Source organism: Puma concolor, chromosome A1 (genome assembly GCF_028749965.1).
Source record: "Puma concolor isolate L17-30 chromosome A1, mPumCon1.1.hap2, whole genome shotgun sequence".
Lineage (NCBI taxonomy): Eukaryota > Metazoa > Chordata > Mammalia > Carnivora > Felidae > Puma > Puma concolor.
In genome coordinates this window covers 108363371-108390209 of record NC_141667.1, presented here as the reverse complement: position 1 = coordinate 108390209, position 26839 = coordinate 108363371, and the positions used below count along the sequence as shown (strand labels likewise).

At 41.5% G+C, this 26839-nt stretch overlaps 1 protein-coding gene across 1 annotated transcript in view; it reads right to left on the bottom strand.

Annotated features, from left to right (window-relative positions):
• LOC147584354 (uncharacterized) overlaps positions 1 to 17893 on the bottom strand; it is a 58090-nt gene extending 40197 nt beyond the window's left edge. Inside the window, exon 1 of the mRNA XM_086700008.1 lies at positions 17538 to 17893. Coding sequence (XP_086556134.1) covers positions 17538 to 17638 — 101 coding nt within the window. The 5' untranslated portion in view covers positions 17639 to 17893. The remainder of the gene's footprint in view (positions 1 to 17537) is intronic.
• Between the last annotated feature and the right edge of the window lie 8946 nt (positions 17894 to 26839).

Genomic DNA, 26839 nt, shown 5'->3' with positions numbered 1-26839 from the left:
AACGGGGGAGGGGCAGAGAGAGAGGGAGACACAGAATCGGAAACAGGCTCCAGGCTCCGAGCCATCAGCCCAGAGCCCGACGCGGGGCTCGAACTCACGGACACGCGAGATCGTGACCTGGCTGAAGTCGGACGCTTAACCGACTGCGCCACCCAGGCGCCCCAGTGAGCCGTTTTAAGTGCACAGTGCCAGATTCCTACGAAGAGCTTAGTCATGTACATTACTTGCCTGTCCTCTGGCTCTCAGGGACCAGCTTCTGGCCAGTTGCACAAAGAGTATAAGTGAAAAATAGATGCAGGAAAGGGATGGCTTTTGCTCAATGGTGTTAAAGAGTTGACTTACAGTTGAAAAATTAGCAGTACATCTCCCTGCTATCACTGCAGCCTTCCAGAATGTGTTTCCTCACGTGTGATAGGAGCTTCTTTTCTCTCTGAGCTTCAAAGGAGTAAAAATGGTGAAGGATGGGAAAGCTGAGACATTTGGCAGTGCAGTTATTGTCCAACATATCTTGGGAATGACCATGAATCCCTCAATACCAAGTCATAATTCTAATGATTCATTCATTCATCAACAATTTAACTAACATTTATTATATGCCTGTCATATTCCCAGCACTGCATCAAGTACTAGGTATTCAAAGACACAGATCTTGCCCTCACAAATGGTACAGCATCATGGACAGACACGTAAGTAAGTGTCCTAAAGCCCTGGCACCCAGAGTGTGGCCTGTGGACCGGCCTGTGGACCAGCCTATGGACCAGCCTGTGGACCAGCAGCATCGGCAGCATCAGTATCACCTGGGAGCTTGTTAGAAATTCAGCATCCCAGGGCCCAGCACAGGCTTACTGAATCAGAATCTGCCTTTTAACAAGATTACCTGGTGATTCACATGCACATTATAATTTGAAAGCACTGCTTTATTGTGTATGGCTGCTGGGATATATCTAGAATAAGGCTGGGGCACACAAAAGTCCATTTTGACTTTACGTGAATCAAGAAAGCTTCTATGGTAAAAATGATGTGTATTTGCTTGCTAGGGCTACCTTAAAGTACTACACACTGTGTGGCTTAATCAACAGAAATGTATCGTCTCAGAGTTCTAGAGGCTGGAAGTCCAAGATCAAGATCTTGGCAGTGTGGGTTCCTTATGAGGTCTGTGAAAGAGAACTGGTTTCAGGCCTCTCTCTTTGCTTCTGATAGCCTCAATCATTCCTTGGCTTGGGGATGGCATTCTCCTAGTATCTTCACATCATCTTCCCTCTATGCAAGTGTATCTGTGTCCAGATTTACTCTTTTTAGAAGGATACCAGTGCTTTTGGATTGGGCCTACCCTATTGACTCCATCTTAACTTGATTGGTTACAAAAACCCTATTTCCAAATAGAGTCACATTCACAGGTGCCAGGGGTTAGGGCTTCAACATCTTTTGGTGGGGACGCAATTCAATCCTGAACGTGACTCCTGACATCCAAGTTGAAAGATGATTAGATTGTGAAGCAAACGGGGGGAAGAGCAGGGAGGGCATTTCAGGTGGTGGAGCCAGCATGAGTAAAGGCATAGGTGTGTGAAGCCATCTGCTAAGGAACTACATGTCCGTGACCATTGGTAAAGGACAGGTGCAAATGGGAGATGAGGTAAGAAAGTACATAGATCTTGAAATGCCTTCATAGAGTTGAACTTTCATTCTGTAGGCAATGGGAACCAACATAAAGGTTCCAACCTTTGGTGACACAGCCAGGTTTTCAGCTCCCTGGAAGCAGGGTGCAAGCAGTAGCCTGAGTTGGCCTTTGGATTTGAGTCACCAGTGTTGAGGCCACTACTCTGGTCTTTAGTGAGAGATGATGAAGGTCTGAACTAGGGCAGCATGAAAGAGAACTGGGGGGAAATGAGAGTCACAAGGATGCTGATCCTGAAGCTTGTTGGAATCCTGGGTTTTTAACTCAGTCTGTTTATGTGAGGGATACCTAGCCTCGGGAACACAGTGGTCCTGGGATTCATGTTCCTTCAAGAGAGAATGTTTGGCCCCAAGAGAAAGCAAGGTGAAGGATGTTTCCCCTTCCCACCCCCACTTCTGATAATCACCCTACGGGCATGTCACCAGACCTCTCCGCAATAGTCAGACAAAGCTGCCACAGGAGAGACACTCACGACTCTCCTGGGATTCAGATCAAAGAACAAAGAGGAAGAACCTGGACTGAAAGGGAGTCTCTATCTAACCAGAAACTTTAGGAATTAATTTAGAACCTTATCTTCCCAAACCGCTGGAGGCGGGCCAGCTCTCAAAGAAGGGTATTAGAAGACAAACACCCAAGTATCAAATGGCTCAAAAGATCTGATAAACATGTGTGCTCCCCGAGAAGCTGGGCTGCTCCGGAAGCCCTGTCATGGGCCGGGAAGTTAGACTGGACTGTTGTGATCCATGTTCAATCTAAATTTTTGTAAGCCTGTGGTTCCCCACTGAATTACTTACTTAGCACCAGCATGGGCAGCCTTGGACTATATATAGTAATGCTCACTGGAAAGTGGTGCAGGAATCTCAACACTGCATGGTTCTCGTAGGGTCCCTTAAGTCAGCCAAAGCCCTCCCTTGGGGCGACTGACAATATAGATGGACTCTAAAGGCAACAGAGGGGGTGTGGAAGCTAGAAATGCAAAAGTTCTCATTGTCACACCCTCGTGGCTTAGAAATTTTTTCCGTAGAAGGCCAGATAGTTAATATTTCAGGTTTCATTGGCTACATACAGTCTCTATCCCATAGTCTCTGCTTTTACGTTTTTTTTTTTTTTTTTTTTTTTTTTTTAGCAACCCTTAAAAAAGGTAAAAATCATTTTTTGTCTGTGGGCTATCCAAAATCAGGCTGGAGGCTACAGTTTGCTGACCTTTGGCTTAGAGCAAGCCCATGATGTCATAGACAACAACAGATAAGCAATCTGTTTTGCTTAATCGTTTGAAGACATTTTGGTTTTTCTTCACACCTCTTTCCACTATAGAATCTGATTAATTGGACTCTTGCAGTTAGCTGACTTGTTTGAGTGCTCTCCAAGATTTTAGGAGTAAGGCTCGTGCAGCCTGCCTTCTGATGAACATATCCTGAGGTCTCAGGCCCACAGTGATTGATGTGCAGGAAGCAAATGGCCTCTTGTCTTCCACTGACTGCAATAAAGCCAGGGGCACTATTAAGGAAACAGCATCCCTACTGAGAAACAGAAGGGAAAGGCCTGGCTCTGAAATGGCACGACTTCACTTTCCCCAAACAGTCATGGGTTATACTTCCAATTAGTTCCAACCCTCACAGCATTCTGCCCAGCAACTCTTCGGGGAGCAGCTCTTGGCCAGCTCATACATGTCAGGTGTTACATTAGTAACCCACCTCATAGAATCAATACAACAGGCCTGGTGTTTGCTTTCTGACTCATGGACTTGATTTCTATGGAACTGCAGCATGGATTCCCAACAATGCCCAGTCTGTTCAAGGTACAGACTCTTTTAGGAGTGTCTGGTCTAAAGCAGAGTAGGAAAAAAGGGAATAATCTGAGAAGGAAGAAGTAAAAAAAAAAAAAAAAAAGAATCTCAATTTCAAACCCAAATCTCTATTTTAAGATAAGATGCAGATACAACCATGTACTTACATAGACACCATGGAATGAATTAAACTTGCTAGACTCCAGCATATATGCAAGACCATAACATGTGATATATAGCTATGGTTCTGGAAGCTAGTAGTGTTTTTTTCTAGCAGCATTGACAAAGAAGTTGATTAGAGTGTACATAAAGATAGCTGGATATTTGCCTGGTGATTTATGGAGTAAAAAAACACACATTGTGTACTGTGGGCCAAAGAAGGAAAAATTGCTTGTTATCTTCTCCTTTCCTTCTTACCCCCAACTCTGCTTAGCAGTCAGCCCACAGTCAGTTTACAGTGGGCATCCTGGCAGTAATCAAAAGGGAAAAGGTATGTCTATCATTAGACTCTGTGTGAATTTTTTTGTCATGTGAGCCCAGACAAAGCCATTCTTGTCTTAGTAGGTCAGTCTGCTCCTGAGGTGTATACATGGGCATTTTGCCTGTGTGCCCCAGAATCCCCTCTAAGTGAGCTCACAGTTGTGTCGTCCAGAAATGTATCTGGTGAAAAAAGAGGACCTAATTCTCAGATAGTGCATTGCTGGCTTGCTGTATGTCCAGAATATTCTATTTACATAGGGTATTTGCAGAACTTAATATAACTTGGAATATGATCACTAAAATTTCTTTTTTTTTTTATAATTTTTTTTTTTTAACGTTTATTTATTTTTTTGGGACAGAGAGAGACAGAGCATGAACGGGGGAGGGGCAGAGAGAGAGGGAGACACAGAATCGGAAACAGGCTCCAGGCTCCGAGCCATCAGCACAGAGCCTGACGCGGGGCTCGAACTCACGGACGGCGAGATCGTGACCTGGCTGAAGTCGGACGCTCAACCGACTGCGCCACCCAGGCGCCCCGATCACTAAAATTTCTAAAAAAAAAAAATGTACCTCTTGTTTTAGATTTATATACCCATGTTTTAGATTCATATCCCCATGAACCACTATTGATTTGCACAGGTTGAAAACTGTCTACAAAAAATTAAAACTGACCAATATGGTAGGAATATATAACAGTACCAATGATGACAAGCAAATTGCTCTTTAAATTATATTCATTTAATAACTGAAAACACTGTACTATACACAGGGGATTTTACAAGTCATAACATTAAAAAAATTTTTTTACCATTTATTTTTGAGAGACAGAGTGAGATAGATCACGAATCAGGGAGGGGCAGAGAGAGAGGGGGAACACAGAATCTGAAGCAGGCTCCAGGCTCTGAGCTGTCAGCACAGAGCCTGATGCGGGACTCGAACTCACAGACCATGAGATCATGACCTGAGCCAAAGTTGGACGTCCAAACAACTGAGCCACCCAGGTGCTCCACAAGTCATAGCATATTAACTGCTGTTTCCCAATGTGCCCTCCTACCTGTTCCATTTCCTTCTGAATGCATCAACCCAATGCCCTGCAAGTGCTAAGAAAGTACAGATTTTGAGCTATAATGCTGGGCTCTGCCACACACAGCTGACTTCTTAGAATAGTACTACCCACTGCCAAAACAAATGAACAGCATCTTTTTATGGGACTTATTGTCAGAAAAGCTCTAGTCTCACGTCTGCAAGTTTGATTGGTAACAGAAGCAAGACAAGGAAAAATATGTGATGCCTGCATTCTCCTTAATGGTGCTGTCTGTGCATTTGTTATTTCAGACTCAGCCTTCATAGCCACCTTTGAATATGCAAAATGAATTGAGGGATGCCAGAGTTAATTAACACCAGCTTCACTTGATGGACAAGCTTTGTAAACAACGAGGATTCTAACTTCTCTAGACTTGAATTTGGGAGCCTGACAATTTCTATCCCTAGAGTTAGGAATCTGTATAAAGTGTAAATAGATGAGCTTACTTGGCAAAAGATGGAATACAGATTCATAAGGATGCTTGAGCACCCACAGGCTACTAGATATAGGAGGATTTTCATTTTTGATGGCTAACAGTAATACCTCATTTAAGTTCAGAGTGACGTCTGGGCTTTCCCTCCATAGAGAGGGAAATCTATTAATCTATTAATCTATTTTACATCTTGAGTGGCTCTTCAGAAGTCCTAGATTGTAACTTCCTTTTGTTAAATTTTCTTCTACACACTTCTTCAAGAATAACTACTTTGATTGTTCTCAAAGTGACCATGCAGTCAGTTGGATGCAACAGAAGAAAGTTTACGGGGCGCTTGGGTGGCTCAAGTCGGTTAAGCGTCTGACTCTCGGTTTTAGCTCAGGTCATGATCTCATGGCCTCATGAGTTCGTGCCCTGCATTGGGTTCTGAGATGGCAGAGGGATTCTCTCTCTCTCCCTCTCTCTCTGCCCCTCTCCTACTTACACTGTCTCTATCTCTTTCAAAATAAATAAATGAACTTAAAAAAAAAGAAAGTTTAATTTTTTCCTTGTTATTGAAGCACTCAGCATCTTGCCCAAGACAAATTTTCTCCATGTTCTCCTTCAAGCTACTTACTTCACGGTTCCATACAGATCATTCCCTCACACAAACACATCCATGATGCCACAAAGTTACCCATCTCCTATTTGACACCTGGCATTTGAGGCTCAACACCTAGAAGTTACAAAAACCAGGTAGGTTATAATCTCTGAAATGAGAGTGGTCCCTGTGGATTTGCATTTGTCCAGAGGTTGAATGTCCAGGTTGCAACTCTTCTTTTGGCCGCTTGCCTTTGGCACTTTGCTGCCCATTCACTTCCCCCAGAGTCTGGGCAAGAGAAGTAAATGAAGTTTGAATTTGCATCTGCCAATTCTGTCCCTCCTTAGATATTGCCCGGTGAAGAACTTGGCCAGGAAGAAGATTAAAACTTCTAAATCACTGAAAAATATAAATTACCTATGGATTGCAGGCATTCATATACTAGGGACAAAAACAAATTTTACACCTTCTGTAAATGAGCAACTTATTCCAACAATTTAGGAGGAATATAGACAAGTCAGGATTGAAAGAAAATGAATCAGGAACCAGAATATGGAGAAAGCTGAGAAGTGTATTGCTGAATCTGAAAAAGGAAAGGCTCAATGCTGACTCTTTCCTAGTCTGTAATGTGAAGAACTCATAGTGGATGGCAGCTGCAGTTTTTTCCAGCTGTAACTTTCTTCAAATTCATGGCTACATATAAGATTTATCATTATTTGTTCCTATATAGAGTGGTTATTACAGGGAAAGAGCAGGACACTTAGGGCTGGACTATTTTGCTTTTCTCCTTCTTTCAGGATTCTGCTCTAAGGTTGCCAAAGATACTCTAATAGCCATTGTGAATCCACCAACCTCTACAACATATCATAGCACTTACTATGTTCCAGGCACTATTCTGGGAACCCAGGATACAAAGATGAATAAGACCCAGGTTCTGCCACCTGGGAGGCCAGAATCTGGTGAAAAAGATAAATGTAAAAATCATCCCAGTATAACATAATAACTGCTTCGCTAAAGATGATGTATGAAGTGTTATGAGTTGCATCAAAGAACAAATACCACTAAGAGGAATCTAAAAAATTTCTCCTGACATTTTTGTCGGGTCTTAAGGGACAAGGTGAGGGTGTTTCAGGCAAAGGAAAGGATGGAAGGGCATTCCTGAAAAAGTGATGAGTGAGGAACGAGGAGGAAAAGGAGTAGTTTTTGTGGCCAACATGGTATGAGAAGAGGACAAGGAGAGCAAAGTGACTGGAGATGAGACTGGAAACCTTGGTTTTAAGAGTTTAAAGTATCTTGGGGTGCCTGAGTGGCTCAGTCAGTTGAGCGTCCGACTTCAGTTCAGGTCATGATCTCGTGGTTCATGAGTTCTGTGCTGATAGCTCAGAGTCTGGAGCCTCCTTCAGATTCTGTGTCTCCTTCTCTCTCCGCCCTTCCCCCACTCTCACTCTCTCTCTCTCAAATATAAATAAACATTAAAAAAAAAAAAAAAAAAAGAGGGGCACCCGGGTGGCTCAGTCGGTTAAGTGTCCAACTCTTGGTTTCGGCTCAGGTCACGATCTCACGGCCTCATGAGTTTGAGCCCTCATCGGGCTCTGTGCTGACTGGTAGGGATCCTGCTTGGGATTCTGTCTCCCTCTCTCTCTGCCCTTCCCCTGCTTGCTCTCTCTCTTTCAAAAATAAATAAATTAACATTAAAAAATTGTTTTAAAAAGAGTTTAAACTATCTTGTATAGCTTAGTAATTAATTTAAATGTCATCTTTAAGGCAGTGGTTCTTGACTGGTAGAAAATAGTTACTACAAGGAGTCCAAGAATCCACTATTCATTGACTTTGATGGGATATGTCTTATATTTCTGAATACATATCATTGGCCAATATATGTCTGTGCTATATTTATTAATAACAAAATAAACTTAAAATTGTTGCTAAATTTGAAGTAGCTTTTGGTTTGTGTTATTTCTCACTTAACAGGCACTAAGGGTACAGCTCTCACGTGGGCATCTACAACGTGTTTCGATGTGAAAAAGACTCCATGTGAGAAGGACTTGGAACTACTGTTTTAAGTATAGGAAACAATAACAAATTTTCAATCAGTAATGTGGAATCATTTGCATCACTTATGTTGGAATGAATGTAGTTTAGAATGGCCACTCTAGGGGCGCCTGGGTGGCTCAGTCAATTGAGCAGCTGACTCTTGATTTTGGCTCAGGTCATGATCCCAGGTCATGGGATCGAGCCCCATGTCCGGCTCTGTGCTGAGCATGAAGCATGCTTAAGGTTTTGTCGCTCTCTCTGCCCCTTCCCCACTCTGTGTACATGTGCTTTCTAAACAACAAACAAATAAATAAAATATTAAAAATATATATCGTTCTAAATATATAATGATCACTCTAAAAGGTATTTAAATATTCACTATGGAGGGTGCTTCAATTCGGGCAAAAACTGTCTTCGATATGAAAGATGATCTTCATCTTTAGACGAGGAAGATGAAATTTAGAGGCCATAAGCAACTTGCTCGAAGCCATACGATTAAAAGTAATAACAAAGTCAAAGCAAATACTTATGTTGCTCTTGCCACATATGCTCTGGCTCCCAGTGAAGAAACATACAAAACTGAATTGATACAGCCCTTACAGTTTTATGCCCTTCAAACTGAACCGCCCACAAAATCAACCCTTTCATGTTTTTCAGAGTATCTCCTTAATACAATCCCCACACATTTGACCAACACATTTTTCTCTTTGAGTAGCTGATTTCCTACCACTCCATTATTCTCGGCACATAATTACTGATCCTAGCTCAAATATGACCTCTTCCACAAGCCTGTGTGCTCAATTCTACCATTAAATCTCAAGTTGCAACTAAGGTGGGATCTAGGTCACATGCTTACATCCTTCTGCTGAGGAGATTAAGAGAAACAGGTTAGTTAGGTTAGCTTTATAGTGCCTATAATATAGGACTAGCTGGAATGGAGATTGGATGGATGTTGAAGTAGCCAATCTTGAGTTTCTTCCACAAATTGATGGTTTCCCTGCAACTCAGCACATCTCAAATGAAAATGACATTTTCTTATGAGATTTCCAACCCTCCCCTTTCTTTATAGAGGCAATACCATATTTTTATCCACCAGAACACCAAAAAATTTAAAACCAGCTCTTCTCTCTCTCTTCATTGGCCATCCAGTTTTTTACAAAGACATAAAGTTTCCTTTGACAGGAACTGCTTTGTGGATAGACACGTTCTGCGCCATTCCTGGTGTCCCTATCCTATCAAGAGTCTCACTGCCTCAGGCTTGAGTGTGGCAGCTACCTCCCAGCCTGTCTACATGCCTCCAAGCTCAAACTCTTCCAAAACATGGTTCTGTAACATCCTCCTAAAACATGGCTCTCATGATCTCAACTCCTGGTCAAAATTATTCACACAGAGTAAAACATGTGGTGTTTGATTAATAATTCCTAATATAACTTTTTCCATAAGCTAACATATCCATGGGTGGAGAAAAACTCAAAACCAAGATTGACAATATATTTCTAAAATCTGGGAGGGAATTCTGCTAAATGCAAAATCTTTGAAACTGAATTGAGAAATTCTGTGACAGATGATGACATATTTTTGTCATTAAAATTGAACAAACTGAAGCCTGAGAGAAGGCAAAAACAGTGTTACTTCATTCTGGCTTACTGCACCCTGTCACATTCAGGTTTGGACTTTAGAAAAACACACATACAGGGCTCACATTAGGTCTCTGACAGTGCTGTTCTAGAATAATGGTCAAGAAAACAAAGAGAAAATTCACAAAGAAGAAATACAAATGGCCAATAAACTGGAAAAATTTTTCCACCTTACTTATAATCTAAGAAATGCAAATTAAGCCAAGATACTATTTTTTTTTCTATGAAATTGACAGTTAAAAAGAAAAACTCCATTGTTGGCAAGGGCTTCCTAAAATGGGCACTCTCATACACTGCTGGTGGGAATAGAAATTGATTCAAACTTTCTGGAAAGCAACTTGGCAAATGAATCAAGAGCCTTAAAAACACTTATACTCTTTGACCTACTGTCTCTATTTCTAGGAATTCAGCCTAAAGAAATAATTTTTTGATGCAAATAAGGATATTCATCCTGTGCTATTTTTAATACTGAAATATTGGGAATAATCTAAATAGCCAGTAATAGAGACATTGTTAAATATATTATGGTACTCCTCCTGTATTAATATTCTATTGCTTTAAGTAGTTTTTAAAATATTATCTAGTGACAGAGAACATACCTCAAGATCATAAAGGCCATATATGAAAGACACATAGCTAATACCATCCTTAATGGGGAAAAACTGAGAGCTTTCCCCCAAGGTGAGGAACATGACAGGGATGTCCACTCTCACCTCTGTTGTTCAACACAGTGTTGTAAGTCTTAGCCCCAGTAATCAGACAACAAAAAGAAGAAAAAGGCATCCAAATTAGCAAGGAAGAGCCAAACTTTCACTCTTCACAGACAACATGATATTTGACATGGAAAACCCACAAGACTCCACCCAAAAACTGCTAGAACTGATCCATGAATTCATCAAAGTCACAGGATATAAAACTAACATACAGAAATTGGTTGCATTTCTATACACCAAAAATGAAACAGCAGAAAGAGAAATCAAGGAATCGATCCCATTTACAGTTACACTGAAAACCATAAAATATCTAGGAATAAACCTAACTAAAGAGGTAAAAGCTCTGTACACTTATGTGTACATAAGACAGCTTATGAGAGAAATTAAAGAAGACAGAAACAAATGGAAAAACATTCCATGTCCATGGATTGGAAGAACAAATTTGTTAAAATGTTGATACTACCCAAAGAAATCTACATATTCAATGCAATCCTTATGAAAATAACACCAGCATTCTTCACAGAGCTAGAAAAAACTACCCTAAAATGTGTATGGAACCAGAAAAGACCCTGAATAGCTAAAGTGGTCTTGAAAAAGAAAACCAAAGCTGGAGGCATCACAAACCCAGACTTCAAACTGTATTACAAAGCTGTACTCATCAAGACAGTATGATACTGGCAAAAAAACAGACACTTAGATCAATGGAACAGGATAGAGAACCCAGAAGTGGGCGCACAAATGTATGGCCAGCTAATCTTCAATAAAGCAAGAAAGAATATCCAATGGCGGTGGGAGGGTGGGGAGGAGGGGAACAGTCTCTTCAGCAAATGGTGCTGGGAAAACTGGATGGCAGTGTGCAGAAGAATGAACCTGGACCACTTTCTTATATCAAAATGGATGAAAGACCTAAATGTCAGACAGGAAGCCATCAAAATCCTAGAGAAGAAAAGAGGCAGTAACCTCTTTGACCTCGGCTGCAGCAACTTCTTACTAGAGATATCTCTGGAGGCGAGGGAAACAAAAGCAAAAATGAACTATTGGGACCGCATCAAGATAAAAAGCTTCTGCACAGTGAAGGAAACAACAAAACTACAAGGCAACAACTGATGGAATGGGAGAAGGTATTTGCAATGGCATATTGGATAAAGGGTTAGTGGATAAAGATTGGATAAAGAACTTATCAAACTCAACACCTCCCAAAAAAATAATCCAGTGAAGAAATGGGCAAAAGACATGAACAGACACTTTTCCAAAGAAAATATCCAGATAGCTAACAGACACATGAAAAGATGCTCAATATCACTCATCATCAGGGAAATACAAATAAAAACCACAATGAGATACCAACTAACCCCTGTCAGAATGGCTAAAATGAAAAACAAAGGAAACAACAGATGTTGGCAAGGATGCAGAGGAAGAACACTTTAGCACTGCTGGTGGGAATGCAAACTGGTACAGCCACTCTGGAAAACAGTATGGAGTTTCCACAAAAAATTAAAAGTAGAACTACCCTATGACCCAGCAATTTATCCAGGTATATATCCAAAGGACACAAACATGCTGATTCAAAGGGGCACATGCACTCCAATGTGTATAGCAGCACTATCAACAATAGCCAAATTATGGAAGAACCTAAATGTCCATCAACTGACAAATGGATAAAGAAGATGTGGTATATATACACAAAGGAATATTACTCAGTGACCAAAAAGAATGATATCTTGCCATTTGCAACAACATGGATGGAACTAGAGTGTATTATGCTAAGCAAAATAAGCCAGAGAAAAATCAATACCATACAATTTCTTTCATATGTGGAATTTAAGAAACAAAACAGATGAACATAGGGGAAAGGAAGCAAGAATAAGATAAAAACAGAGAGGGAGGCAAACCATAAGAGACTCTTAAATACAGAGAACAAACTGAAGGTTGCTGGAGGGGTATTGGGTGGGGGGTGGGCTAAATGGATGATAGGCATTAAGGAGGGCACTTGTTGAAATGAGCACTGGGTATTATATGAAAGTGATGAAACACTAAATTCTACTCCTGAAACCATTACTATACTGTAGTTAACTAGCTTGGATTTAAATCAAATTTTTGAAAAAATGTTATCTAGGGTGCCTGGGTAGCTCAGGTGGTTAAGTGTCCAACTTCAGCTCAGGTTGTGATCTCACAGTTCATGGGTTCAAGCCCTGCATCAGGCTCTCTGGTGTCAGCTCAGAGCCTGCTTTGTATCCTCTGTCTCCCTCTCTCTCTGCCCCTCCCCAGCTCACACACTCTCTTTCTCTCTCAAAATAAATAAACATTGAAAAAATGTTATCTAGTGGTGAGGAAAATGTTCTCAAAAAGCATGAAAAAAGCAGAACTTATTTTACAGTATACTCATGAAGAATATTATAAGTAGATATACATATTATACATGAACACTTTATTTCATACAGTTAAGATCATAATTTTGTACTTTATAACATATTTCATAAAGTTAGGATTAAAGTTAAATAATACAGAGAAGATTTTATGTGGTTATGTACTGATGGTGGAATTATTTTATTTTCATCTCTCTATTTTCCCGGGTTTTTCCCCCAAACTATTGATGAGTATACACAACTTAAAACAAAATTTAAAAAATTATTTATTTATTTATTTTAAGAGAGAGCATGAGCAGGGGAGGGGCAGAGAGAGAGGGACAGAGAGAATCCCAAGCAGGCTCTGTACCATCAGCTCAGAGCCCACTGTGGGGCTTGATCTCATGCACTGTGAGATCATGACCTGAGCTGAAACCAAGAGTTGGACACTCAACTGACTGAGTTACCCAGGCACCCCAGTATGTATCAGTTTTGAAATCAGAAAAGAACAATTACTTTTGTTGACGTATGTAATGCCACATCAATTGCCACCCTCTCTTAGGTTTTAAAGTCCTCTATTAACCAGATCTCCTTTCCCACTGCTCCCATTAGTCACATCACATCACAGTTTCCTCACTGCAATGTCTGTTCCCTAACATGGTCTGACTTCCCACTAAGCACCAGGCTGCTCTGAACACTCACAAACTCTCTCATTTATCTCCTAACAATCTTGAAAGGTAGGAAATATTGTCCGCACTTTCAAGAGGAGTAGGGGAAGAAATGCTGTTTTTCTTACTCAACTACAATCTTCATCCACTCTCCTTGCTTTCTGTACAAATGTTTTCATCTCAGCTTTGCCATTTTCTGAATGACCTGGGGCTAAATTAAAGTTTACAAGGCTCAGCTCTCTCATGTAGAAAATGGGAACAAAAATAGTACAACCACCAAAGAGCTGTTGCAAAGGTACAGAAATAGTCCATTCAGTCTGTTTAGCACAGTGCCTGGGACCTTATTATTATCTCTATCAGCCCTTCTCGCCTTCCAACTCTTTCTGGCTCTTGAGACCCATGCCTTTCTCTGCCTTCTCTATCTTCCTTGTCTTATACTGGCACTTGATTGTTTTGTGTGTTGGCTTTGAATCTGCAATGACACTACATGCTCCCAACAGGTAGAGACAGAGTCGTCTCCTTCTCCATCTTTCAACACATCCAGCACCATGGGACGTTTTCACATTCTAGACCCAATAAACATCTAATTGTTTAAAAATACTGAATAGTCAGTAACATTGTTTCTCACGTCAAGCCCTCCGCAAACTTTTCTATAAGGTGTCACACAGCGTGAACAGCCAGACATGTGGGTTTGATGGGGGTCTCCCAGATATGTTCTCACGCCTAGCAAGGCTGAGAAGAGGTCCATTCATCTCATTCACACAAACCTAAACCACCTGCACGTTGCCGTGGAATAGATACATATAGTGCATTAACAAGCAGGGCTCCCCAGCAATACCAGTTTTCTAGTTAATTGCTTTCCTCTCCTTCCCCTCCTGTTCTCACACATCATATGCTGAATTTCAGTGAGATACAGCATCTTGACAAAGAAACCCACATGAGACATTTCTGCAGGAAAGCCCGACCTGTCCCTCAATCAGTGCAGACTCATCCAACTTTGACAATGCCTTGCCACAGGACTCGATATCAGGCAGACACAATCCAAGATTGGAACAATGAGTCTGATATGCTCCAAGGTTTGTAACCACCCAAGAAGAAAAGTGCTTTCTTTAATACACATTATTACTAGGGAAGGATTGATAAGAGGTATTTAATGACATGGAAAGGAGTTAGTTTAGGGATAAGAAAAAGTTAACCACCCAGAATATTTCGTTGTCAAACAGATTCAACAAATACTTTCTGAGCATCTGCTTTGTGCCAGGCACACTGCTAGACATTGGGCATAAAGTGGCTTTACACCGTTGCTAAACCTGTGTGCCCATTCTCTCTCCTTGCCAGCCCCAACCCCTTCTTCCTTCCCACAGTGACTCAGCACCCCACTTTCATCGACAGGCCCGCCTCTCTTGACAGCTTGGTGAAAAGCAATGTGGACACAGTAGGAAATCAACAAATATTTGTTGCAGGAATGAACTGGAAAGGAATCCAAGTTTTTGGTTTCCCCAACCTTGAGTGCGGGACACACACATGGAGAAGAGGGCTCCCACACACCATTCACTGGCCCCAGGGAGGCAGGATCTTCCCAAAGCTGCTCACAGACATCACCTGGAAGTGGGGAGGAAGGAATCCATACTGGATGAGTCACACACACATGCACCAGGGGGCAGAGTGAGCAGCACTTTTGGAGCTGACCCAGAGCCAGTGCCTTTCCAACAAAGTCCTCCTGGAGCCAGTTGAGACCTCCCAGTAGAACAACAACATGTTTTCTGTGCTTCTCAGCACATTCATACTCTTAGTCAAAGTGCTGTCTTTCTTTGTCTAGATGCTGTATCTTGCTGAAATCCAGCCTGTGATGTTGGGGTCCGGATGGGAAGGAGAGGAAAGCAGTCAGCTAGAAAAGTCGGTATTCCTCGTGGATTCCTCCCCCTTTGGTTGGGGAGGCCCAAGGAACAGTGGCGACTGGGAAACTATAACAGAATTCTGCCGTCTGAGTGGTCTTCCACTCCGTGTTTGAATGGCCAGCCCCATAAGTGGGAGGCAGTCTTAGTTTTATATACCAAGAAGAATATGTAACATTTGGAGCACAGTAAACCCCAGACCCACACTGTTCCATTAGGCTCTTCCTTACCATAGGCAGTAGGCACCATCAGGCACTGTCAGCCTCACATTATCAGGAAATAATTCAGAAATGCAAACTGAAGGAATTCTCCTACAAATGGTATTTGTTACTTCAAAAGAAAGAATTGTTTTCCCTTTTATGGTATCTAAGATGGCCATTTTTAAAAAATGTTTTCCTAGAACATTACAAATTACTTCAGAGTTGGGAAACGCTCCCTTGCTAGGAGAAGGCTACATGCTCTGAGTATTGATGCTCAGCCCTGATCAAAATATTGTTTATTTGGGCAACTACATTCTTCTGTCCCTAAGGCCTGGGGAGTTTACTATTAATCTCAAATGTAAACCCCAGTTAGAGTTGCTGCTTACAAAAGGCAATTACTATTTAACTCTTATGTTCACAGCACATCTTGTAAATGCCTTCAATAAAGGAGAATACAGCACTTAGTAGCAATGTTATCTCACCGCTGGAAATTCCAATGGCTATCTTAGGTGACCTAAATTACAGCCTGCTTGATCTCCGCCGCCCCCTCAACTCTCTCCACCAATTGCCCTAGAAAACACCTCACAGTTTGGTCTAAAGCTGAACTTGCACCAAATTTAGAGGGGACAAAGGGAAGGCTGGAAATCGTGCCTGGTGGCTGGCATGGTGTGTGGGATCCCTCTTCCCACTTTCAAGAGCTGCTGTCTGGACAGGAATTGAACTAGAAGAATCATAAATACATCCTGAACCAGAGTTACCAAATTTAGCAAAACAAACAATATTGGATGGGACATACTGAAAGGAAAAATTATTCCTTGTTTATCTGATATTCAGACTTAACTAAGAGACCTGTATTTTTTTAAGGGCTTCTTTTTTTAAAATATTTTTTAATGTTTATTTTTTATTTTTGAGAGAGAGTGGGGGAGGGCAAAGAGAGAGGGAGACACAGAATCTGAAGCAGGCTCCAGGTTCTGAGCTGTCGGCACAGAGCCGGACTCAGGGCTGGAACTCAAGAACCCTGAGATGGTGACCTGAGCTGAAGTCCCACACTTAACCGACTTAAACGACTGAGCCACCCAGGTGCTCCAGGGGTCCTGCATTTTATGTGGCAACTAGACTGAATGGCTACCCCAGACTTGGAAGAAACACTGACCACGTAAGATGGAGGTCTTCAAAATCCCACAGAGAGAAGCCCCCAAGATTTCATTCCTAGGGCATCCTTAAGCACCCGAAGTAGAAGCGGAGAGTTTAAGCCACCTGGAGGACAAGGACTAGTCCCCCGCAGAGGCCTGGCCCACGGCTGAGCAGACATGAGGACGTGGAAGCAAGCAGATAATTGCCCCCTTCCTTCCTCTTCCTGCAGGTTCCCCTCTCTCGCTTTCTTGCTCCGGTCTCTCTCCCCCATGACTCTCCCCTCTTCTCCCCTCTTTCCACCCTTCCCACCCCACCCACCCCTAAAACCACAAATAACAAAAATTTCTTTTCACTGTAGTTTTCCTGTGACTGAAGCACTTAAGCCTAAGGCGTGAGTGGTGGGCAGAGCTGCCTTGGGGTCTGCATGCCCCAGGCGGGGCGGAGGCGGGCGGCCCGGCGCTGGAGCGCCCGCGGCCCCTCCGTCGCCCCCGCTCGGCGGCCGCCGCCCTGCGGCCTGGTCTGGGCCGGGACCGCGGCGGGGCCGGGCGGCCGAAGGGAGGGGCCCGCTGGGCGCGCCCCCGCCCCGGGCGCCGGGACGCCGCCGCCACGCTCGACAGGGACGCGGCCCCGGCCAGCGCCTGCTCTTTATTAAACTGCTGGGCTAAAGGGCTTCGAATAAAAACGTCAGCTTTCCAGTAGCGGCGGGGCGGCGCAGGAGCCCTGGCCCCGGAAAGTTCCACGACGGCCGGGATCTCCCCGCGGGGCCGGCACACACGCAACAGTCGTGCCCCTTGTGGCCTTCGGTGTCTGTCCCTCGACTTCCCTTGTCTGGGCCCCCGGGGGCGGTTTCCCCCTCACACCCGGTAGGCCTACCTGCCACCCCACCGAGCTGCTCCTCCTCTTGCAACGGGAACATCCATCTCGGGTTTTATTTCCTCCCGAGACACCAGAGGAAGCCTCAGGTGGGTTTCCATGTCAACCTTCACTGAAATCCAAACATTTGGCTTTCTCAAAGGCAGTTTAACCTCTGCCACCACATCCTCAGTGGCAGAGGATTTTTTTTTTTTTTTTCAAAGCTTAAAAAAAAAGAAGAAAAGAAAAGAACTAGAGCTTTCAAAAGACTCGGGCTTCTGGGGGTTTCTATTCACAAAGTGATAACACATCTTGAAACAGGATATTTATAATTTGTTTGGTTTCACGTTTATCCTCCCAAAGCTGAACAGTAATGGCTGAGAGCTATCAAAACACTTAGGTAAGGAGAAGGGCCAGAGCAGAGATAAAAAGGATAATTGGAAACAGAGAAGCAGCCTCCAAGTTGCACCTTCTTGAATGCTCACAGCCCTGCAGGCCAGGGAGCTCATGGCAGGCCGCAGCAGCCCCTAATTCTGGGCACTCCACAGCCTGCCCCCTTCCAAGATTTACTTATGCAAGCTTAGCTGCAATTTTCCACAGATACTCGGGCCTGGTCTTGGGCCACCTTCTCCAGTAAAAGACCTCCTGGGACGGGAGCTGGGGAGAGAGCATTTGGTGAACACAGGGTCCAAGCTTTGGAAAAGGACACCTGGAAATGGAAGGATAACCTGTTGGATGAGGGATTTACCAAGGCCAGGCTGCACTGTGGGAAGGGGGAGAGCAGGAGGGGTGCGGGCCCCGCGTGTCCAGCCATCAGATGATGAAACTGGGAGGTAATATATGGGTCTAGTGAGACCACACGTGGAATACTATGTTCCTCATGGCCTCACAAGGAAGATGCACATACTGAGTTGGCTGCCATTCAGAGAAGAGCAATTAGGATGATTAAGAGGCCAGAGGGAGTGACTGAGGGGGAGAGATTAAAAGAATTAAACATGTATACCTTGGCTAAGCTCAAAGCAGAGGGAATGTGGAAACTCTATAAGCATCCTCAGAACAGAAACACGAGGAGAACATGGAACTGTTTCACATGGTCCCTGAGAGATGTAACTAGAACTAATAGGACGGAAGAAAAGAAAACTTAACTACCTGTTGGAGAAAGCTTCTGAACAGTCCCAGATCAGCTCTGACACTGAAGGCGTGTCACAGTCACACCTGATGTTCTCTAAACCAAAAGAGAAAGGTACCACATTGTGGAAGAGAAGTAGGTTTCTATTCCAGGGATTGGTCCAACAGCAATGCCATAACGGGGAAAACAAAAAGAAAAACAAAAAACCTCAGGAACAAAAACTAAACAAACACCACAGGACAATTTCTTTAAGGGAGTATCCAAAACCTCTGAAGGCTCCCTACTAACTGAAGTTTATTATCAGATGTTTTTGCTTGGCAATCAAAGCCCTCTCCATCTGGCCCAAGCTCATTTTTCCTCAAGTTATCTCTTATCAATCCTCAACACAAGCAAGTCTCCTGAATGTTCCTGGTATGGTTCCTCCTTTGTTCATGAAATCCTCCAATCTGGAATTCCTGCCCACATTCCCAACATGCACCTATGTCTTACCCATTTTGGGCTATTTGCTTAAATTCTGCCTCCTCTGGCCATCCCAATCCATAGAGCTTCCTCTCTCCCTTCCTCCCGGAACTCATTTTGGCACCTATCACACACTACTTGCTTTGTTAGGTGATGTGTTCTTATCTTGTCAGAGAGGTTATGAATTTCCTAGAGGCTTCTCTTCCACTTTGCCACCAGCTTTCTGATCCCTCTTTGCCAGCTCTTCCAACCACTGTGAACCAGAATTCACATAACAGGATTCTCTCCTGGTTTATCTTCCTTATTGCTCCTCCTTAGTGGTTTCAGTCCTTCCTTCAGATAGTGATGCTCCCCAGAGTTCCTCCTCAACCACTTTTTTCTCACTCTACATTCTCTCTGGAAGACAGCCTCCAGTCCTGAGGCTTCAAGGACCGTCTCAATGCTGATGATTCCCAAATCTCCATCCAGCTCAGCTGTTTCTTCCAGGGATCAGGTCTCTTATCATCTCAAGATGATAAAGAGGGTGTCCCATCGCTCTTTAATACTCCCCAGGTACAAATGTGAACTCACTGTCTTCTCTTTCAAACCTGCTTCTACTCTTCCATTTCCTGCCTAAGGGCATGGCCTCAACATCCTCCCAGTCACCACAGCTGGAAATCTAAGTGTCATACTTGGCTCATTTCTGTCCTTCCTCCATTATCAGTCAATCACCAAGTTCCATGAATTCTGCAGTGCCTCTGTGTCTGCTCAGGACCGCCTGCATCTCCCCCTCTACTTTCCTTACTTCCTGACCACTGGCATGATCATATCCCTTAGACAATCAAAGCAACTCTCCTCTTGGATACAGAGATGAGTCCAGGTATAAGCACATGATCCAAACCTGGCCAAAGGCAGCTTTTCCTGGGATACTACAGTCTGAATCTATTCTGAATTAAAGAGAGCAGGTCTCCTTTCATCAGAAGCTGTAAAGACATGATTTCAGAGCCACCAACAGGTCGTGCACCCTCCCAGGACTAAAAGAGTGAACAGCTAACTTTCAGAGATAAGCAGAGATGAGAATAAAAATAGAGATAGCAGCATTCCATTTGCCCCATCCGGACATCACAGAGTCAGTAGCCGCCTTGCCGTTCCATGATTTTGTTTCTGGAGCCAACAGTTCCCTACTTTTAACAGAGCTCCTTCAAGGTCATTTGTGTCTCTTTGAAAGAGTTCTAATTAATATAATAAATGGGTCATGTTCTCTGTTAATATACCACCATCAGTCTCATCCAGGCCACTAAACAGTTTCTAACTGATTTCTGCAAATAGCCTCATTTCCATTCATGTCATTCTGCTAGTGTGGCTACCATGACTTTTCTAGAACTTGAGCTTTCCCAGGACACTCCTGAGTTAAAAGTTCAAATTCCTTTCCAAGGTTCAGGAGGCCTTGCCTGTAGGCAAGTGGAATCACCCACTATTTAAACTGTAAGTATACTTATTTATTTGCCTAGTCCCCCCCTTTTTGGGGGGGGGGTTTATATGCAATAAGGCATTTTATTGGAAAAAGCACAATTAAATAAAACAAGATTATTATAAGAAGTTTGGGGCGCCCCTGGGTGGCTCAGTTCGGCTCAGGTCATGATCTCACAGTCCGTGAGTTCAAGCCCTGCATCGGGCTCTCTGCTGTCAGCTCAGAGCCTGGAGCCTGTTTGGATCTATCTGCCTGTCTCTGCCGCACCCTCGTTCATGCTCACTTGCTCTCTCTCTCTCAAAAATAAACATTAAAAAAATTTTTTAAAGAAATCTACTTCTACAGTAAAAAAAAAAAAAAAATTAAAGAAAAAGAAGTTTTGGAATATATAGTTTCCTACCTTTATCTGATTTACAGCAAAATCTTTTAAATTTATAAGATCAGCTTAACAGTCAATTGTGACATATGTTTAGGATTAAACAAAAATGTCACCCTTGTCTTTTATTCTTAACTTTTAATTTCCTCCTGAATCTGGCTTTCAGGGTTGTTCCTCCCCCCACCCCCAATTTGGGAAAATTGTACACCATTTTAAAGTGTACAATTCAGTGACTTTTAGTACATTTACAATATTATATAACCATCACCATTATCTAATTCCAGAACATTTTCATCAGCCCCAAAAGTACCTGTTAAGTAGTCATTCCCTATTCTACCATCATCTCAGCCCCTGGCAATTATTAACCTGCTTACTGTCTTTGAGAATTTGCCTATTTTGGACATCTCATATAAACGGAGTAATAAAATATGTAGTCTTTGTTTCCACCTTCTTTCACTTAGCATGATATTTTCAAGGCTCATCCATACTGTAGCCTGTATCAACACTTTATTCCTTTTTGTGGTTGAACAATATTCCTTTGTATGGATATACCACATTTCATTTATCGATTCATTTGTTGATGGACACGTGTTTCTACTTTTGGGATACTATGAACATGTGTGCACGAGTTTTTCTTTGAACATCTCTTTTTAAATTTGTGGGTATATATGTAGGAGTAGAATTGCTGTGTCATATGGTGATTCTGTTTAACTTTTTGAAGAACCACTAAACTATTTTCCACAGCAGCTGCACCATTTTACATTCCTATTAGTGTATGAGGATTCCAATTTCTCCACACTTTCACCACTTATTTTTCTATTTAAAAATTATCATAGCCATTCTAGTAGATGTCAAATAGTATTGTATGTGTGGGTCTCCCTAATGACTAAATGACTAAGGATGTTGAGCATCTTTTTGTGTGCTTATTGACCACTTGTATATATCTTCTTTGGAAAAAGATCTATTCGAGTCCTTTGTCCATTCTTTAATTGGTTTATTTGTATTTTTTGTAAGAGTCCTTTATATATTCTGGATACTGGACTTTTATCAGCTATATGACTGTAAACATCTTTTTCCATTCTGTGAGTTGCCTTTTCAATTTCTTGATAGGGTCCTTTGATGCACAAAAGATTTTCATTTTGATGAAGTCTGATGTATCTATTTTCCTATTTGTTCCTGATGTTTCCTTTTTGGTGTCATACCTAAAAATGCATACCTTGCCAAATCCAAGGACACGAAGAGTTTTATAGTTTTAATTTTTATGTTTAGATCTTTGATCCATTTTTTGTTTTGTTTTGTTTTCTTCGATCTTTTTGAGTTAACTTTTGTATAGGGTGTGAGGTAAGGTTCAGCTACATTCTTTTGCATGTGCTATCTATCCACTTATTTTACCATCATTTGTTGAAGACACTATTCTTTTCTCATTCAATGGTCTTTCCACCCTTGTCAAAAATCAATTGACCAAAGATATATGAGTTTATTGTTGGACTCTCATGTTTGTTCTTTTGATGTATATATCATCTATGCTGATACCAGTACTGCAATGTTTTGATTATAGTAGCTTTGTAGTACGCTTTGAAATTGGGGAGGATGAATCCTTCAACTTCATTCTTTTTTTTTTTCTGTCAAAATTATTTTGGCTATTTGGGGTTCCTTGTAATTTCACATGAATTTTAGGATTAATTTATGTATTTCTGGAAAAAGGCAATAGGAATTGCAGTAAATCTGTAGATGCATGTGGGTTTATTGCCATCTTAACAATATTAAATCTTCCAATCCATTAACATGGGATATTTTTCATTTATTTAGGTCTCCTTTAATTTCTTTCAACAATGTTTTATAGTTTTCAGTGGGCAGATCTTGTACCTTCTTCTTTACATTTATTCCTAAATGTTTTATACTATTTGATAATATTATAAATGAAATTATTTTCTTAATTTTATTTTTGGATTGTTCATTGCTATTGTATAGAAATGCATATAAATATTTTGCACTGGGAAGAACACAGAAGTTATACTGGCTGATGATTCATTCTTCTCTAAGGATAATGGAAGCAACCTTACTTACAAGCTCTGTAACTTTTATTTAAGCCCATCCACATCTGCTGATTTGTATGGAAAGAACAGATGTTATCAGAAAAAGTCTGAAATGTGTTTCTAATGACTGAGATGCCAGGTAGGAGATGGAAGGACTTAGGAACACAGATTTAAAAAAAAAAAAATCTTTTCCACATTTTATGATTCTGACTATGCAAAATAAGCAAACAGCTTTGCTAGTAGTGGTGTCAAGAAGAGGATGAGTTTGGGGCACCTGGGTGGCTCAGTCGGTTGAGCGTCGGACTTCAGCTCAGGTCATGATCTCACGGTCTGTGAGTTCGAGCCCTGCATTGGGCTCTGTGCTGACAGCACAGAGCCTGGAGCCTGCTTCTGATTCTGTGTCTCCCTTTCTCTCTCTCTGTCCCCTCCCCCACTCATGCTCTGTCTCCCTCTCTGTGTCAAAAATAAATAAACATTAAAAAAATTAAAAAAAAAAAAAAAAGAAGAGGATGAGTTTTCTGAACTGTGACCCAAAATGTGAGACAGAGTATGCCATAGAAGCTCCTACAAGAATGTATTTGGCAGAAGATGCATCAAAGAAATCAAGAGGATTCTAAACTAAATCTCAAGAGCAAGTCTATTTAACAACAGCTATTCTGTGTATGCTGACCTCGGTGATTTGAATGAATTCACTTACTTAATTCTAACAGAGTCTTAAGCTATTGGTACTATTATTTTCCTCATTTTATAGATGAGAAAATTGAAGCACAGAAGAGGTTAAGTACTTCTCAAGAAAATAAAGCTCTTAAGTAGTGAAATCAGGATGAAAAATGGAGTAAAAAGTATCAAAATAAAAAACTGTAGAAGTGTACCATATTGAGAAACACTAAGATGCCTTAGGGAAAGAAGCATAGTGGGAAGTTGAAAAGAAAATGAAAGAAAGCTGAGGAAAAACTTTTGTATGTGGTATCAGTGTACCGTGGGCAGAAGATGGAGACAAATATGGCAAACTAGCAGTTCCAAAAAAATTTTTAGAAACATACACTTTTCTGGGTATTACTGAAAAAGTATGGTCGGTGTATACGAAGAAATGGAATACTCTAATGAATAAAATAATCTGAAAGAAAAGATTTAGATAAGAGTAGGGATTAGGGTGGTAGGACTTGAGTTGCAAAGGTACAAATCTATATGGGAACCCATAAACCTGAGGGCATGGACAAAACAAAGAATATCTGGATGAAAAAGAAAAGAATTCAGAAATGGAGATGATAATGTCACAGGAGCAAATTGCAGATGGCTTGACCAAACTGAGCATGTGGGAAATATTTTAATTTTAAATAATATTTTCTTTTTTTATTTTAGAGAAAGAGCACACATGCAAGCTCAGGAGGGGTAGAGGGAGAGGGGGAGAGAGAGAGAGAGAGAGAGAGAGAGAGAGAGAGAGAGAGAGAGAATCATAAGCAGGTTCCATGCTCAGTGTGGAGCCCTACTCAGGGCTCGATCCCACGACCCTGGGATCATGACCTGAGCCAAAATAAAGAGTCGGTAGCTCAACCAGCTGAGTCACCCAGGTGCCCCAATAATATTTTCTTAATACACATTATTAAACTGATGTAATAGCAGTCAAATGTTTTAACCATGTAGACGTGTTAAAAGTATTATTCGACTGAAAGCAGAACATGTGATAAAATTTTGGCCTTCCTTACCTACAATTTTATCTCTTAAAAGGAGTAAACAACAAGGAAGCTGCTATGCTAGATTTAACTCTGGCCAAGAAGACTTTGGTTGGTGATGGGGAAATAAATTACAAAAACCTCAAGAGAAAGTCATAAAGTCATCTGTGGAATCGTAATACTGAGCATAGTTAAATGTTTCTCTTAGACTTTAGGAAATCAGATTTCAATTTATTATTGATTTCTAATTTTATTTGAGTGTACTGAGAGAAAAGGATCAGTGTTATGTCAGTTATTTGGCATTTATTAAGATTTATGTTAGGGCCCAGTTCTAAATAGTCCTTTTTTGTCCACAAAAAGAGTATGTCTCTGTCTTTCACATGCATGGTGTAAGCTCTGTCCATTGGGTCAAGTTTGCTCATTATGTGGTTCAAATCTCCATTATCAGACTAACTTTTAGGCTGCTCAATGTTAGCAACTTGTAAGTGATGGATTAATTATCTTCCCAGTTTCACGTGGTACATTTGTCACGTTTTGCTTATATGCAGGGCTGCTATAGGTGCATATGTAGGTACAGGATTGTGACACTTTCCCAGAAAATGAGTGTAACATCAGTAATTAAAATTTTCATATTTTCATTGAGTAAATTGTTTATATTATCATTAAATAAGCAGATTTTTTCATATCATCCTGAATAAACTGTTCATATTATTAAATAATTTATCTTTGTATTATCATTATGTTATTTCTATAATATACTTTTTATTCATGAAATATTCTTTATCTTAAAATGTATTTTTTTTTCCAGATATAATTCTTACTATACCAGCTTTCTTTTATTTAAAATTTCCGAGGGCACCTGGGTGGCTCTGTGACCGACTTCAGCTCAGGTCATGATCTCGCTGTTCATGGGTTTGAGCCCCGTGTTGGGCTCTGTGCTGACAGCTCAGAGCCTGGAGCCTATTTTGGATTCTGTGTCTTCCTTTCTCTCTGCCCCTCCCCAGCTTGTGCTCTGTCTCTCTCTGTCTCTCAGAAATAAATAAACATTAAAAATAAAAATAAAAATAATTCTTAATAAATAAAAATTCCCCTGGTACAATTTTTCCATTAGCTTTCTGTACGTTTATGCTTTAAGTTGTTTCTTGAAGACATAAATAGCTGAATTTTTTTTTTACAATCCAATCTGAAAATTGCTGTTTTTTAACAAATATTTACACATATTGGAATATATTTGAACTTACTTTTACCATTTAATTTTGTGTCATCTCCTTTCCTACCTTCTTTTGGGTTGGTCCAGGGTTTGTTTGGTTTTTGTTTTAAATTTTTTTTTTTTTAGTTTTCCACTTGTTTGGAAGTTATATTCCTTTTTTAAAATTTTTTTTTCAACGTTTATTTATTTTTGGGACAGAGAGAGACAGAGCATGAACGGGGGAGGGGCAGAGAGAGAGGGAGACACAGAATCGGAAACAGGCTCCAAGCTCTGAGCCATCAGCCCAGAGCCTGACGCGGGGCTCGAACTCACGGACCGCGAGATCGTGACCTGGCTGAAGTCGGACGCTTAACCGACTGCGCCACCCAGGCGCCCCTGTTCCTTTTTATTATTCTTTGTGTAGTTACCTTTAAATATTTAAAATTAACTGTATAAAGGCTTGTTTTTCTCTCTAAAGAAAAAGTCTACTGCAATTTTGATTGGGATTGTGTTGAATCTATAGATCAGTTTTGGGAGCACTAACATCTAACAGGCATGCAAAAGTTCTTAACTATTAAATAATTAATAAAATAATCTTACCTAATTGCATAATCTTGATAGTGACTCCCATGGTGACAAGGAAGAACTTGTTCTAGGTTTTGGGAGGGCTGCTAGGGGACAGACTTTGGTTGATAGCCTCTTCAGAGACTGCCTTAGCTGCAGACAGCCATTTGGCCCAAGGGCTTGACCTTTTGCTGGGGGGGGGGGGGGGGGGGGGATGAGGTAGGGGTGGGGGTGGGGCACATCCAATAACTGATGGAGGAGGGTCAAAAAGGCCTAGCTATTTTTGCCCGAGGTGGGAGAACTCTGACCCTTTTAGCTCCATCTTGACCTCTCCCTCCTCTCAGTTTTACTTCCTTCCCTACCTTTCACAGGTGTTGATCATAAGGGCACTCCCTAACAAACATCCTGCATGATGAATTCTGTCTCAGTCTGCTTCCTGGAGAAGCT